The sequence below is a fragment of the Pelophylax lessonae genome (assembly GCF_965119305.1).
Source record: "Pelophylax lessonae genome assembly, chromosome: 2".
Lineage (NCBI taxonomy): Eukaryota > Metazoa > Chordata > Amphibia > Anura > Ranidae > Pelophylax > Pelophylax lessonae.
In genome coordinates this window covers 627,714,158-627,729,231 of record NC_138769.1, presented here as the reverse complement: position 1 = coordinate 627,729,231, position 15,074 = coordinate 627,714,158, and the positions used below count along the sequence as shown (strand labels likewise).

Sequence of the window (15,074 nt, the reverse complement as noted above, 5' to 3'; positions counted from 1 at the left end):
GACCAGACCAGAGCAGCCTGAAAATAATTATATACAGTACATCATTTTTACACGGTTAGTCAGCACAGGAATTAGGAGGGGAGGGTACCGTTTTAAAGCTAGTTACATATAGGCTGGAACTTACTTTAAAACGACAACCAAATGTGCTTCTAGGAAGTATTAAAGCATATCTAAAGCCAAAACTTTTTTCCCCATTTTAGTGAAATAGAGGAAGGATTAAACCAATATCGTTTGGCCACCTATCTCTCATATATATGAGATTTCTCTTCACGTCTTGCGATGTAGACTGCGATTGTCCCCATTGTTCCTGCTCTGGTGGCAACTCAAGGTTTTGAATTTACTCTCACATTTCAGGTGACACTGGGGATCAGGACAATTAGAGTGGATTCAATCGTCCTAACAGAGACACAAATAGAGATTTAAAAAAAAAAAAAAAAAAAAAAAGAAGGTTTTTCTTTCTAATTATACAGTAAGTGCCGGTTCACACTAGGGCGACCTGGTCGCCTCACAGGTCGCCTCCTATAGGGAAGCTGCGCACCCCTTTCTAATTGGAGCCACACAAGTCTCTCCGACCTAGAAAAAGGGCCCGGAGCTTCTTTGGGGCGACCCGGAGGCGACCGCCATAGACTTCAATGTTATGAAGTCCGTGGCGGCCGCTCCGAGGTAGCGGCGCGCTGTTCGCACCGCGACCTCGGAGGTCGCGGTGCGAAATAGCGTCGCCCCTATGTGAACGGGGGGCTAACTCACAGGAACAAACAAAGGTCTTTATTTTCACAATAAATATCTTGCACCTTCAAAGTTTTATGTATGTTGTGTAAATCAAATTGCAAACATCCTTTGTAAAAGGTAAATCCTTTCAAAGAAAAAGCGCACTTAGTGCCGATTCACATATATGCGATGCGAGAACCCCACAAATCCACTCTGGGTTCCTGCATCGCACTCAAATCACAGGCAGTTCACACTGCCATATGCAAATCACTGGGGTGTCAATACAAAGTCAACACCCCCAGATTAGTTTGCATATCGCAGTGCGAACTGTCAGTTCGGACATTAATTGGATCGCATTGGTGTGAACCACCATGCGATCAGATTCTGCTACGGACCCAAAGAAGGGCCCTGTGTGTGTTGTGTCTAAACCCGATGCGAAGTCAGCCATACATTCTGTACAGACTGTTTGCTCCTTTAGGCTAACCTAACGGATCCCACACTCTCTCCCACACTCTCTCTAGAGATACACCATAATCAGACGGCCTTTGAGGATTGTTCACATCATAAGCCGCAAGTCCTCTGCCCTCTGGCTGCACGCAGGCAGTAGATTTCTATGGGGCATATTTTCCTGCCTCTCCTGGCAGAAGACAGGCCCATAGACTTCTATTATGTAATACTGCGCAGGCATTGCCAAGAGACTTGCGGCGACTGTAACCATCAGATCTAAGTAGGTGAATGCCTGAGGAGGCATTTCTGGAACCTCTAAAAATGCACTTATTCTTTAGCCCATGTTCACACTGAGCCAATTTTACGATTTTTTCAAATCATATGCCAAATCGGAACCTATTGCCAGCAATGGCACCGGGAAAATAGGTGTGACTATGCGGCGCCACACTGATTATCAAAAGTAGTTTGTGCACTACTTTTTAGCGACTTTGGGGGGGGGCAATTTCAAAAGACATCTATGCAGGAACCCGCACAGATGTCTGTCAAATCTCCATAGAAGTCGGATTGAAATGCCGGTTGGAATCGTGCGAGTTTAGCTGAATTCACACGATTTCAAAACCGCCTTCAGTGTGAACCTAGGCTTAAACTCCAGATTGAAATACAACAATAAAAAAAAAAAAAAAAGAAGAAAGAAAGAAAGGAAAATCCAATGTGGAAAAAAAAAAAATGACATACGTTTTTGTGTGATCAAGCGCTGCATGTTATCTAGAACAGTGTTTCTCAACCTTTTTTCAGTCAAGGCACCCCTTAAAAACGTATGGACAATCTCCAGGCACCCTTTTAAAATTATGGACAGTCTCGAGGCACCCCTTTCTAAAATGTAAAAACTATTCTAATAGTTTTGCATAATGCAGCAACAGCCACAAGTCCAAGTAGGACAACCAACGTTTTAAGTGATGTATTCTTCAAAGCAAATACACTTTTGCACATTGGTAAATATTCCAATGTTTCTCTTCTCCCTTAGTTTTTATCAATCACTCCGCTAATATGACCCAAGCGCTGATGGAGAGGGGCAGGGGAGGGTCAAACAAGGATGGTGTGCTGACATCCTCCTTATCAGCTGATGTCATTGGTCATTAGGACGCCAGCAGCTAGAAGGTTGCAATGGTGAAAACCTGTGGCTTTGTGTAACTAAACACCAGCTTGTATACAATTTTTGGGCAATTTTTAGGAATTTTGCCAAGGCACCCCTGCAGAAACCTCAAGGCGCCCCAGGGTGCCTGGGCACATTGGTTGAAAAAGGCTGATCTAGACAAATGCCTACGTGAAGCATGCTACAATAAATATATGCAATTCTCCATATACAACAATGCCCAATTTTTTTTTAGTACATTAGATAGAGCATAACATTTAAACAGCAATAACACTATGTTCAGAACATGGAAATTTCTTCCTGAGCATCCAATATGTATGTAGGATATAATTTATGTACATCATATGTGTACATGCAGTACAGTATACTTTAAATTTTTGGTTCCACGCAATGCAGTACATAGTATACCTGAGTGCACTATTCATTGCAGGGGGTATGGGAAGGTTTTAAAAGACTACTTGGGGTCCCAATCTACTTGTCCCACAAAATCTACTTATCCTGATAAAAAAACAAAAAAAAACAAAAACAGAATTTTTGTAAAATCTTACCGTAAAATTCCTTTCTGAGTCCTCCGACAGTCGCCGCCCATTCACACAGTCTTCACTTATGGGGTATTGACTTCATCTCCACAGGAGTTTCTAGGCACAAGACTTGTAAAAGAACAATAAATCTACATAGTCACACCCATGGGGGCTGTCCTAGTCCAATACCCCCCAGCAATAGGCATCCCAATTCAGTTTGGTGGCAAGCAGTGAAAGTGTATAAAAAGACCCCAAAAAGAGGAACGGGGCAGTGACTGTCGGAGGACTCAGAAGAATTTTACGGTAAGATTTTACAAAAATTCAGTTTTCTCTTACGTCCTCCGACAGTCGCCGCCCATTCATACAGTCTTCACTTATGGGGATGTCCCAAAGCAGTGTAGACATGAGGGGTGGGCAACGCAACTGCCAGAAAAGCAATGCAGTACCCACAGCAGAGAAAGGAACCTTACATGTACAAGAAGGTAACCTTCTGGGTAACAAAAAAGGGCTCAAAATGAGCAACAACCCAGGAAAACAAATAAGGGGGAAACAACCCCAACAGCTAGGAACCCGTACAAAACCTGGGTTCCCTATGGAACAGCCGCACAGAGAACTTTACGGCCAAAGGATGCATCAGCTGATGCCAGAACATCAATTTTGTAGAATTTTGAGAAAGTGTGCACAGATGACCAAGTCGCAGCCTTACACACCTGGGCCACCGAAGCCTGATGCCGATAGGCCCAGGATGTACTCATCGACCTGGTAGGGTGCGCCTTGACAGGGAAGGGAGGAACCCGTTCCTGCAACGAGTAGGCCTGTACAATGGTCTGTCTGATCCATTTGGCAATGGTTGCTGCAGACGCAGCCATACCCTTCCGAGGTCCCTAAGGAAGGACAAAAAGAGAATCCAATTTTCTAAAGGATTTAGTCGACGACAGGTAAACCCTGATCGCCCGGACAACATCCAAGGAATGCAAGGCAACCTCCTTTGGCTGCTTAGGATTCGCACAAAGCGAAGGCAAAACAATGTCCTCATTAAGGTGGAATTCAGAAACCACCTTTGGCAAAAAGAACGGATTAGGTCGCAAGACCACCTTATCCCTATGAAGCACCAGGTAAGGGGAGCGGCAAGACAACGCCACCAACTCTGACACTCTGCGAGCAGAAGTGATCACTACCAGGAACGCAACCTTCTTTTGAAAATAAAGCATAAAAGAAAAAGAGAAAGGCTGAGACTGTAGCCTCAGCACAGGGAAGCCTATCCACTCCTGAAGCTAGGCAGAAGACAAACTGATTTGGGATGGCTATTGCAGGGGGGTATTGGACTAGAAGGACAGCCCCCATGGGTGAGACTATGTAGATTAGTTGTTCTTTTACAAGTCTTATGCCTAGAAACTCCTGTGGAGATGAAGTCAATACCCCACAAGTGAAGACTGTGTGAATGGGCGGCGACTGTCGGAGGACGTATGTGAAAACTATTTTAACCAAAACTGCATTTAAATAAGTCTTAACCTTGCAGTGTTTATTGCCTATTCACCTCCCTGCCTGTCTCAAGGACCATCCCTGGACACCTTGCAGTGTGACGAGCTCTGATTGGGTGCTCATCAGAAAAGGGGAGTGTCAGGCTTTCCTAACCCTCAGTAGAAGAAGTGCATGTGTCGAGTAAATAAGGCGCACCCCAGTCATTGGAATAAAGTACATTATTTTAAATCGCACACATTATGTTTACATTAGCCCAGAGTCTATTTGCATAAAATACATTATGTCATTCATTAGCCTCTGTTATGGTATGTGGATTCTCTGTACTTGGTTAATTTCTGAAAATATACTATATAGGACAAAAGTGCCTGATTTTTCATGTGCAATAGTAGAACATCTTTTGTTTGTGAAATTCTGCAACAAAATATATTGCAGTAAATTAAGAGTAGATTATTTATATGCAAGACAATTTAGTATGCACAACATTATTTGTGTATTAGTCATACCTATTACACCATGAGATTTATATTCAGGGATGAGCTTAGGTTCGCTCTGAATCCAGAAAGAATCGGTGAGCGCAGGCCAAATCATCTGTGGCCAGGGCATTCCCTGTCACTGTATGTACACAAAGGGATGCTTGTGACATCACTGCCTTAAAATAGCCACAAGGCCATATTAGGTCAATGTCGCTGACCTAATATGATCACACGGCCGTATTATGGGAATGATGACATAAGCATCTCTGTCCTTATATACATGCAGCTGCGGTGTGGCAATTGCACTGGATGTCGGCATGGACAGATTCCTTCTGGGTTCAGCAGAACATGAGTTATGACCAAACCCAAAATAATTCTAATTTCTAATATGTTCTAGTAAGTGGAGCAACGTACAGTATAGTGTAACGGACAAGTCACTGCTCCAGGTGGTCTAACCGCCACTATTCTCCATATCTTTCCCGAGTTCAGGTGACAGACCAGTTCGTCTCACTGCATGTAATGTAAAATCCAAAAGTCTGGACAGCTGCACTTCAAGACAACATCCAAGTTTATTGAGAAAAAGTAAGCAAATGTATTACACCATGACACTGAGGACAGCAATAGTCATCTCATGAAAATAAGTGCTGACTGTTACTTGTTTCCATTCACAAAGCGGTATCTTACCGCATCTGAGTGTGTGGTATGATACCGCATAGCATTTTTCAAAAACGTTTTTTTAGGGTTTACTTAACCACTTAAGCCCCGGAAGATTTTACCCCCTTCCTGACCAGGGCCTATTTTGCGATTCGGCAGTGCGTGAATTTAACAGACAATTGCGTGGTCGTGCGACACTGTACCTAAACGAATTTGACGTCCTTTTTTTCCCACAAACAGAGCTTTCTTTTGGTGTATTTGATCACCTGTGCGATATTTTGATCATGCGCTATAAACAAAAAAAAAAAAAAGTGTCAATTTTGCAAAATTAACAATATTTTTCACATTTTTTTTTATATGAAATTCCCCCCAAAAAAATGTAAAAATCAAAATTTAACATTTTCGGCCAATTTGTTTTATGCTACATATGTTTGGAGAAAAAAAAAAAAAGCGTATTTTGATTGGTTTGCGCAAAAGTTATCGCGTTTACTAACAAAGGGAAAGATTTGTCATTTTTGTTGTTTTTTTTAACGCGTAATGGCGGCGATCTGCGATTTTTTTGCGGTACTGCGACATTGCGGCGGACAGATCGGACTCTTGACTGACATTTTTGACACTTTTGGGGTTACCAGTGACATTTCTACAGTAATCAGTGCTATACATATGCACTGTTACTGTAAAATTACACTGGCAGTGAAGGGGTTAACTTTTTTTGAGAGGGAGGGGTGGTGTGTGTGTTCCTAGGGGCGTGATTCTAACTGTGATTGGCTGTGGCTTGAGGTGTAGGAACAGTGATCAAGGGTCCTACATAGTAGAACCGTATGATCACTGTTTCTACACAGGGGAGAATGACAGGCGGCTTGTTTACATCAGCCGCCTGCCTTTCTCCCTCTGCACCGACAATCGCCGAGTGACCGGCGGACATCGGGTCCGCCGGTCACACGCGCGCGCGGGGGGGGGGGGTCCGTGACCGAGCGGGGGCACACGCTCGCTCCCTAGACCCTCACAGGCTAGCGACATAGTACTACATCGCTTTGCCTGTGAGGGGCTGACTGCTGCAGTAAATAGTCGTGCGGCGGTCGGCAAGCGGTTAAAAAATAGGCGTCGTTAAGGAGCGGGCTGCCACCACGTCCTTAACAACCGATGAGTCATCAGCTGACAAAAAAAGAAAAATGCCGGCAATAAAATTAAGAAGAAAAAACAGTAAAGTTAGCCAAATTTTTTTTGTATATTGTAAAAGATGTCACGCCGAGTAAATAGATACCCAAGATGTTACGATTTAAAATTGCGCACACTCGTGGTATGGCGACAAACTACAGTACTTAAAAATCGCCATAGGCGACGCTTTACAAATGTTTAACAGTGACCAGTTTAGAGTTAGAGGTGGTCTTTTTCTAGAATTATTGCTCTCGCTCCGACGATCGCAGCAATACCTCACGTGCTCACAGGGACGGGAGCACTTAAAAAGGTTTCCTTCCTATAAATTTTTCATTTGTAAAAGTTTAAAAAAAAAAAAAAATCTGATCACTTTTATTGCTGTCCCAAGCAATGTAAACATCCCTTGCGACAGTAACAGGTGGTGACAGGTACTTTTTGTGGAGGGATCCACTGCAATTTAAAGTATTCAAAATGCCGAAACAGGCATTTTTGAACAATGACTTTTTTTATTTTTTTAAATCGGCGCCATTGGCAGCCGAGTAAACCGGAAGTGACGCTGTGATGTCGCTTCCGGGTTACATGATCGGAGACGCGATCATGTAATAAAAGTCACCCGGCGTAGATCCATCCGCAATCATACCGCCCGCTGCCAACTGTAAAAAAGAAAAAAAAAAAAAAAAAAGGAAGGTAGTTCTCTTTCACCGAAGGCTCCCGCCATCAGCCAGTTCTTAAAGCGGAGTTACGGCCTCGGGGGTGAAATTTAGATGAAAATACCCCCGGGACAGTCAGGGCTAGTACATTCCATGGATAGCCTCTGTACTGTCCCTGGTCGCACTTACCTTTTAGAAGAAATAAATTACCTTGAAAATTTCTTCTCCAGCGCTGCCATCTCAGGTGTGGGAAGCTGAAGCCAGCGCGTCCTCTTCTGCGTCCTCTTCTCCCAGGAATCAATGCGCCTGCACCGGCCCCGTTCGTCACTTCCGGTTCGGGCGCGTCATTTCTCCACAGCTTCTGGGCATGCCCAGAAGCTGTTTAGCAGGGAATGACGCGCCCCCACACCGGAACTGACGAGCAGGGCCGGTGCAGGCGCATTGATTCCTGGGAGCGATGACGTTCAGCTCCCAGGAATCAATGCAAAGAGGAAGTGAGGGTGCGGGCCGCGGCCGCAGAGGGAGGAAGTAGAAGAAAGGTGAGTATATTTTTTTTTTTTGAGGTGACCCAGAGCAAGCGGATGGCCAAAAATCGATTTTGTCGATTTTGAGGCCGGAACTCCGCTTTAAATAACTAAGGGGAAGGTCACCCGGTGACATCACCGGGTGATCCTGCCCGAGGGGCATGCTGGGTTGATGGCATCACCTTAGTTATTTAACCACTTCCATACAGAGCAGTTATACCCTCTTCCTGCCCAGACCAATTTTCAGATTTCAGCGCTCTCACATTTTGAATAATTACTTTCTTTTGGTAGTATTTAATCACCACTGGGTTTTTATTTTTTGCGATATGTGAAAAAAAAGAGCGAAAATTTTGAAAAAACAACATATTTGGTTTTAGTTTCTATTATAACATTTTGCAAATAAGTAATTTTTTTTTATAAATTTGGGCCGAAATTTATACTGCTACATATCTTTGGTAGAAATAACCCAAATTAGTGGTTATTATTTAGTCTGTGTGAAAGTTAGAGTCTACAAGCTATGGTGCCAATCATTGAAAATTGATCACACCTGATGTACCAACGGCCTATCTAATTTCTTGAGTCCCTGAAATGTCAGGACAGTATAAATACCCCCCCAAATGACCCATTTTTGGAAAGTAGACATTCCAGGGTATTTAGTAAGAGGCATGGTGAGTTTTTTGAAGTTGTAATTTTTTTCCCCACAATTCTTGGGAAAATTAAGAAGTTTTTTTTTTTTTTTTTTTTTTTTTTTTACACACAAAATTGTCATAAGTTATTTCTCACACACAGTGTATGCATACTTGCAATTACACCCCAAAATACATTCTGCTACTCCTCCCGAATATGGCGATATCACGTGTGAGACTTTTACACAGCCTGCCCACATACAGAGGCCCAATATGTAAGGAGCACCGTTAGGTGTTCTAGGAGCATAAATTACACATATAATTTCCTAACGACCTATCACACTTTTGAAGGCCCTGGAACACCAATACATCAGAGTACCCGAGTACCCGTCATCAGAGTACCCGAGTACCCGTCATCAGAGTACCCGATAGGCTGGTGACAAGTAATTGGGTACTCTGATGGGCTAGTGACAGGTACTCTTTATTAGGGGGGGGGGGGGCAATCAGTGTGTTTTGGGGTGCACTGTGATCGGTAACTATCACAGCCGGTCACAGAATGTCAACAGAGAACACGGTAACTAGCTGTTACCACAATCTCCTCACACAGGATCAGCGTGTGAGGAGAACACGGTAACAGCTAGTTACCGTGTTCTCTGTTGACATTCTGTGACCGGCTGTGATTGGACACAGCCAGTCATGTGATAAAGAGCCAATTTCAATGGCTCTCTACCCTGATCAGGGATGGACTGTGTCAGAGTGACACTCTCCATCCCCAATCCCCGCTCTGCACGCCCCAGGAAAGTGCATGTGGCTGGCTGTGATTGGACACAGCCGGTAACATGGTAAAGAGCCATTTTTTTTAATGGCTCTTTACACCGATCGGGAAAGGGCTGGGTCCCGACGGACACGCCGCATCCCTGATCGCCGCACTGTGCGCACCCGAGGGGGGGCGCTTTAGAGCAGCTGAAACTGCATATGACGTCCGCCCGGATCGAGGAGATGTTCCTGCCGGCGTCATATTACTATGGCCCGGTATGGAACTGGTAGACAGCAGAGCTGGCAGGAGCCTTCAGTGTGAGTGGATAATGGACGATGGCTTTACACCCGGGGGTGGGGGAGATTCATTTTTTGAATGAAAGAACTAGTCAAAAAACAACATTTTTTTTTTTTTTTTTTTTTTTTTTTTTTAATTTTTAGGCTGGGTTCACATATGTGCATGCTCGGATAAGGGTCTGTTATGGATTTTAGGGGGGGCCCACATTTTTTTTCTATTTTTAACATTTCTGCATAAGGGTTCCCTTTTAAATCGATACCAGACCCCAACGGCATAAAGCAGTAGTGAATTTACATTTTCAGGATTGCTTGGGGTATTTGGGGAAAAAAAACCTAAATACAGCATGCAACCTGGTTTTGTGAATGGAGCCCAGTGTACTTACGGTGTCATGGTATTGCATTTCCATGCCACTGAAGAAGCTATTTGTAGCGAAATGCGTAGGTTAGATTCTAAGTTTGTGATATAATGCTCTGAACTTAGAATCGGCCCGCCCCTAATATTTTTAACCATGTTACTCGGTTTAAATAAATGAAAAGCTCTTTTTATCAGTTTTACACAATGCGGTTCCTCAGGTTCTTCTTAGAATTATGATACACTGTTGAGGAAGAGGGTGATTAGTAAATCCTAATCTGAAGTGGAGATTGTGGGCGGCTCTGTGGTGGAAGCCTGGCCATATAACAAGCTTGTTTTTAATTGCTCTGTAATATGGGTCAAAGCATTCTGGTAAACAGGAGCCATTCAAGCCGGGTTCACCCATATGCGAATTGGAAACCGGGTTCCCCTGCATTCCAATTCGCATGACAGGAGAGTGACCAGCTATGAATGGAGCTGATTCACACAGCTCTGGGGCAGCCACGGTCTACATTTTAAACGACTCCTGTGTGTCTTTGGTTCCGATTCAGGTGCGAATTCAGGACCCGATTCGCACCTGCTGCTTGCTTTTAATGAGAGTTGGATGTTGTACTGGATTTTACATTGGTCCCTTTTACACCAATCAGACCATCCATTGTCCTCTATAGAGTGGCAGGTGTCAATTGACACCCCTGCCAACATCTAATCCTGTCTGCGAAAAACAGACGCATGGGGACCAGTTCACCATTTGTCTAGTGCAGGGGTGGGGAACCTACGGCCTGGGGGCCATATGCGGCCCTCTAAGTCATTTGGTCTGGCCCTCCGTGCAGCTGAGTTTGTGTCTCTCAGCTGATCTGTCAGAACGGAGCCAATGCTTCCTGTATAGTTCCGGCTCCGTTCTGACAGTCTGAGTGAGTCGCAGGTGGAGCGATATCAAAATACACTCCGCCTGTGACAATACAGGAAACATCGCCTCTTCCTCCAGCACGGCGCCACTGCTAGCCAGCATTTCCACCAGCAGCACACACAGCAGTACCAGTCAGGAACAGCAGGACCAGCCAGAGCCAGCAGTACCCACAGCACAGTACCAGCCAGCAGTACCCACAGCACAGTACCAGACTGAGCCAGCAGTACAAGCCAGCAGTACCCACAGCACAGTACCAGCCAGCAGTACCCACAGCACAGTACCAGCCAGCAGTACAAGCCAGCAGTACCCACAGCACAGTACAAGCCAGCAGTACCAGTCTGAGCCAGCTGTACCCACCAGCAGTACCAGCCAGCTGTACCCGCCAGCAGTTCTTTTCAAAACTTAACCACCACAAAGAGTCAACTGTGCTCCAGACTGACCAACGCGAACCTGGAAAACCAGTTGCGAGTTGCAACATCATCAATACCAGTTGACATCACACACCTCACCAAAGAGAAGCAGTTGCAGCCATCACATTAGGGGTGAGTTAATTAAATGTTTGACCAAATATAACAGGCACATTTTTAAGTTGATAATTTTGTACGGCCCCTGTATGATGTTTTAAATACCCAAATGGCCCTTGGCAGAAAAAAGGTTCCCCATCCCTGGTCTAGTGGATCAGATTGCAGTCAAAACAGGCGGACCGTTGGCCTCCGACTGCCCATAGAGGCAAGTGGGCTGTTTCGGTGTCCGCGCTGCATTAACAGAGCAGACAGACATCCGCCCGCTTAACGGTGGTCAGTGGACAGATTACCCACAGAGGACGATGACTCCAAGGAAGCTTGTCCCATGTGGAAGGGGCCTTATTCAATTACAGCATCTTTCTGGAATGTCTGCACATTTCCCCCCATGCGTTCAACCTTTTAATAAGCTGCAAATACAGAAAAAGTATACCCATTGATGTGCCAGAAATATAGTGGGCTTCTATCTTCCTCTTTTACCTGGCATAACATCTCCTAAATCCTAAGCATGTAGTGTCAACCCTGCCTTCCTCATTTCTGATAAATTTCAAAGAACATAGATCTCTCCTCATCCCCTCTCCAACGCCATAACCCCTCCTTGTGCCCAGGAAATTATTAGTTCCATGGACTATTCTCTATATTTTGTGTGTTAGCCCAAAGTAAATATAATACAGAATGATACATATAACTTGTTACATTGTGTGACGTTATTTGTACCCAACCATTTGACACAGTTTGATAAGATAATCTCTGCCTGACAAACATGCATATGTACCTAATAGAGTACAATATACATAACTTGCAATATAGAACACAATAACACAGGGTTAACCCAGGGTGTTCCCTATTCAGATGCAATACCGTATTAACTCTATATATTTCAAGTTTCATTGTAGAACGACTCATGTAGAATTTTTTAGAGCAAAATGTCAGGAGCTCTGGTGTAATATAAAATAAGCGCACCCAATAAAATACATCAACTTCTGTATGCAAAAATCCAATATTCAGGATATTCTAGTCAGCCCAAAATGTACTATATGTAAAATCATATAAAAAAAAAAAAAAAAAAAAAAAGAAGCAAAGCATTTAACCCAGTAGAAATATTATATATGTCAGCTCTGTGCCTGAGCACACTATTGGGCATTATGTACATAACATAGTATGGTACACACCAGCTCAATCACACAGGTCACAATGGGGCATGAAGTATATTATAGAAGACATAGGTCAGCTCTATCCTCAGGCAAACTATGGGGCTGTACATTATGATACATGCCATGCTATAAGGCATTACATCTATAATCAATTGTTGAATATATACTAGCTTTGCATCCAGGCATATAATGGGGCATTACAGAACTATAAATAAATAGTGTATGCACCCGCATCGTGTCCAGTTTGGGGCATTATGTATACACAGTAATGTAGGATATATGCAACCATTGTGCCCGGACACAATAAAGGGCATTCTATATTGGAACATATTCGCCAGATGTGTGTCCCAAGTACACAAGGTACTAGATCTTAATATTGTAGGATATACAGTTACAGTATGCTAGCTCTGTGCCCAGTTACACTATAGGGAATGGTATGTGTGTATATATATATATATATATATATATATATATATATATCCCAGTTCTGGGGCATCATGAAAATGTAGAGGGATATATACCAGTTCTGTGTTCAAACCCATTACAGGATAGTATGTAAAAAAAAAAAAAAAAAAAAAAAATATTGGAGTAGCAATGTATGCATGCGTGTGGCGTGAAAATATATATTAAAAATATCCCCCTAGTGTCCAGGAACACCATGGGGAATTATGTATATAGTAGGAAAAAAATAAATAAAAGCCTGATGCCCAGGCACACACTACGGGGCATTATGTATATAGTGAGGTATATACATCACTGTGGGTTATGTATATAGTGGGGTGTAGATATACTAGATATACGTTATTAGTTATATAGTGGGGTATAATGTATATAGTAGGATACATATAATCATGGGGTGAAATAATCATCAGTGTGTGTGTGTATATTTATTTATTATGGGGTGTTTTTCTATAGTGGGTGTATCTATAACTATGTGGTATAAGGTGTACGGTGGGGCATAATTTTGGGGTATTATGTATATAGTGAGGTGTGTTACATTGGGGTATAATGTATATATATATATATATATATATATATATATATATATATATATATATATATAGTGGGGTGTGTATGTAATTATTGGGTATTATGTATATAGAGGGGAATTCTATATATCACCATGGAGAATGGGGTTTGTTGTAGGGTAGGACATGTATATATAGTGGATATATAGTGGAGTGTATGTGTAGTTATGGGGTATGATGTATGAAGTAGGATACATATAATTATGGGGTCATAGGTATAGTGAGATTTGTGTTTATATATATATATATATATATATATATATATATATATATATATATATATATATATATATATATATATGTTCAGGGTATGATGTATATATAGTGGATGTATGTGAAATTATGGGGTATGAAGTAGGATATATATATATATATATATATATATATAATGATGGGGTAGTAGGTTTATAGTGGGATATATATCTATAGCGAATTATGGGAATATATATATATATATATAGTGGTGTTTAGATGATGGGCTGTTATATGTAAAATAGGGTATGGATGGCTATGAAGAAGAATTGTATATATATATATATATATATATATATATATATATATATATATATATGAGATGGGGTAGTATGTGTATAGTGGGCTATATAGAGAGAGAATTATGGGGTATGATGTATATAGTGGGGTGTAGATATAATAATGGGTTGTTAGCTGTAGAATGGATGATTATGGAGAATTGTGTATATATAATGATGAGGTATACATATATATACAAAAATATGGAGAGGTCCTTCTACCCCCTCCTCTTCCTGGGGCTCGGTGTGGCCCCCTACACACGGGTCAGGCCCGTCCATGGCTCTCCAGGGGCCCCCAGGCCTGCTCAGGGCCCTCAGTCACTCACCCATCTTTCCTCTTGGCTTTGAACACATGCCCGTAGGTGCCTCTTCCAACTTTGCAGCCCTCGTACTCAAACAGGTCCTCCACCCGCTCCCGCTCTCCGGTCAGCTTCAGCTTGAAGTCATAGTCCATGGTGAGGAGGGGGGGAGAGGAGAGGAGCCGCACACACTCACAGCCCGGGATCCAGCCGGTCTCTCCTGTCCTCACACTGCACACGCCGCTGCTGCAAACACCGCCGTAAAGAGAGACGCGGCACGACACGCCTACTACTAGCCGAGCGCCGCCCGCTGGAAGGTGACGGCTGACCCGGGATAACCTGAGCCGAACACACGGGTCACCGGTCTCTGACACGCCGGGAGATCGATTGGTATAGTCTGCGGGAGATCAGATCGTGTGGGCGCATATCCATCTACCTGATATAGTTTATGTACACTTATCTGTCCTACATATATACATATGTGTGTCTGTACAATCTGATCTGTCCTATATCTATACATATGTGTGTCTGTACAATCTGATCTGTCCTATATCTATACATATGTGTGTCTGTACAATCCGATCTGTCCTACATATATACATATGTGTGTCTGTACAATCTGATCTGTCCTATATCTATACATATGTGTGTCTGTACAATCTGATCTGTCCTATATCTATACATATGTGTGTCTGTACAATCTGATCTGTCCTACATATATACATATGTGTGTCTGTACAATCTGATCTGTCCTATATCTATACATATGTGTGTCTGTACAATCTGATCTGTCCTACATATATACATATGTGTGTCTGTACAATCTGATCTGTC

General features: G+C 42.9%; 1 protein-coding gene across 1 annotated transcript in view; it reads right to left on the bottom strand.

Annotated features, from left to right (window-relative positions):
* Positions 1–14,406, bottom strand: part of CDK8 (cyclin dependent kinase 8) — a 191,351-nt gene extending 176,945 nt beyond the window's left edge. Inside the window, exon 1 of the mRNA XM_082244285.1 lies at positions 14,268–14,406. Within this exon, the coding sequence (XP_082100411.1) occupies positions 14,268–14,395 (128 nt within the window). The 5' untranslated portion in view covers positions 14,396–14,406. The remainder of the gene's footprint in view (positions 1–14,267) is intronic.
* Between the last annotated feature and the right edge of the window lie 668 nt (positions 14,407–15,074).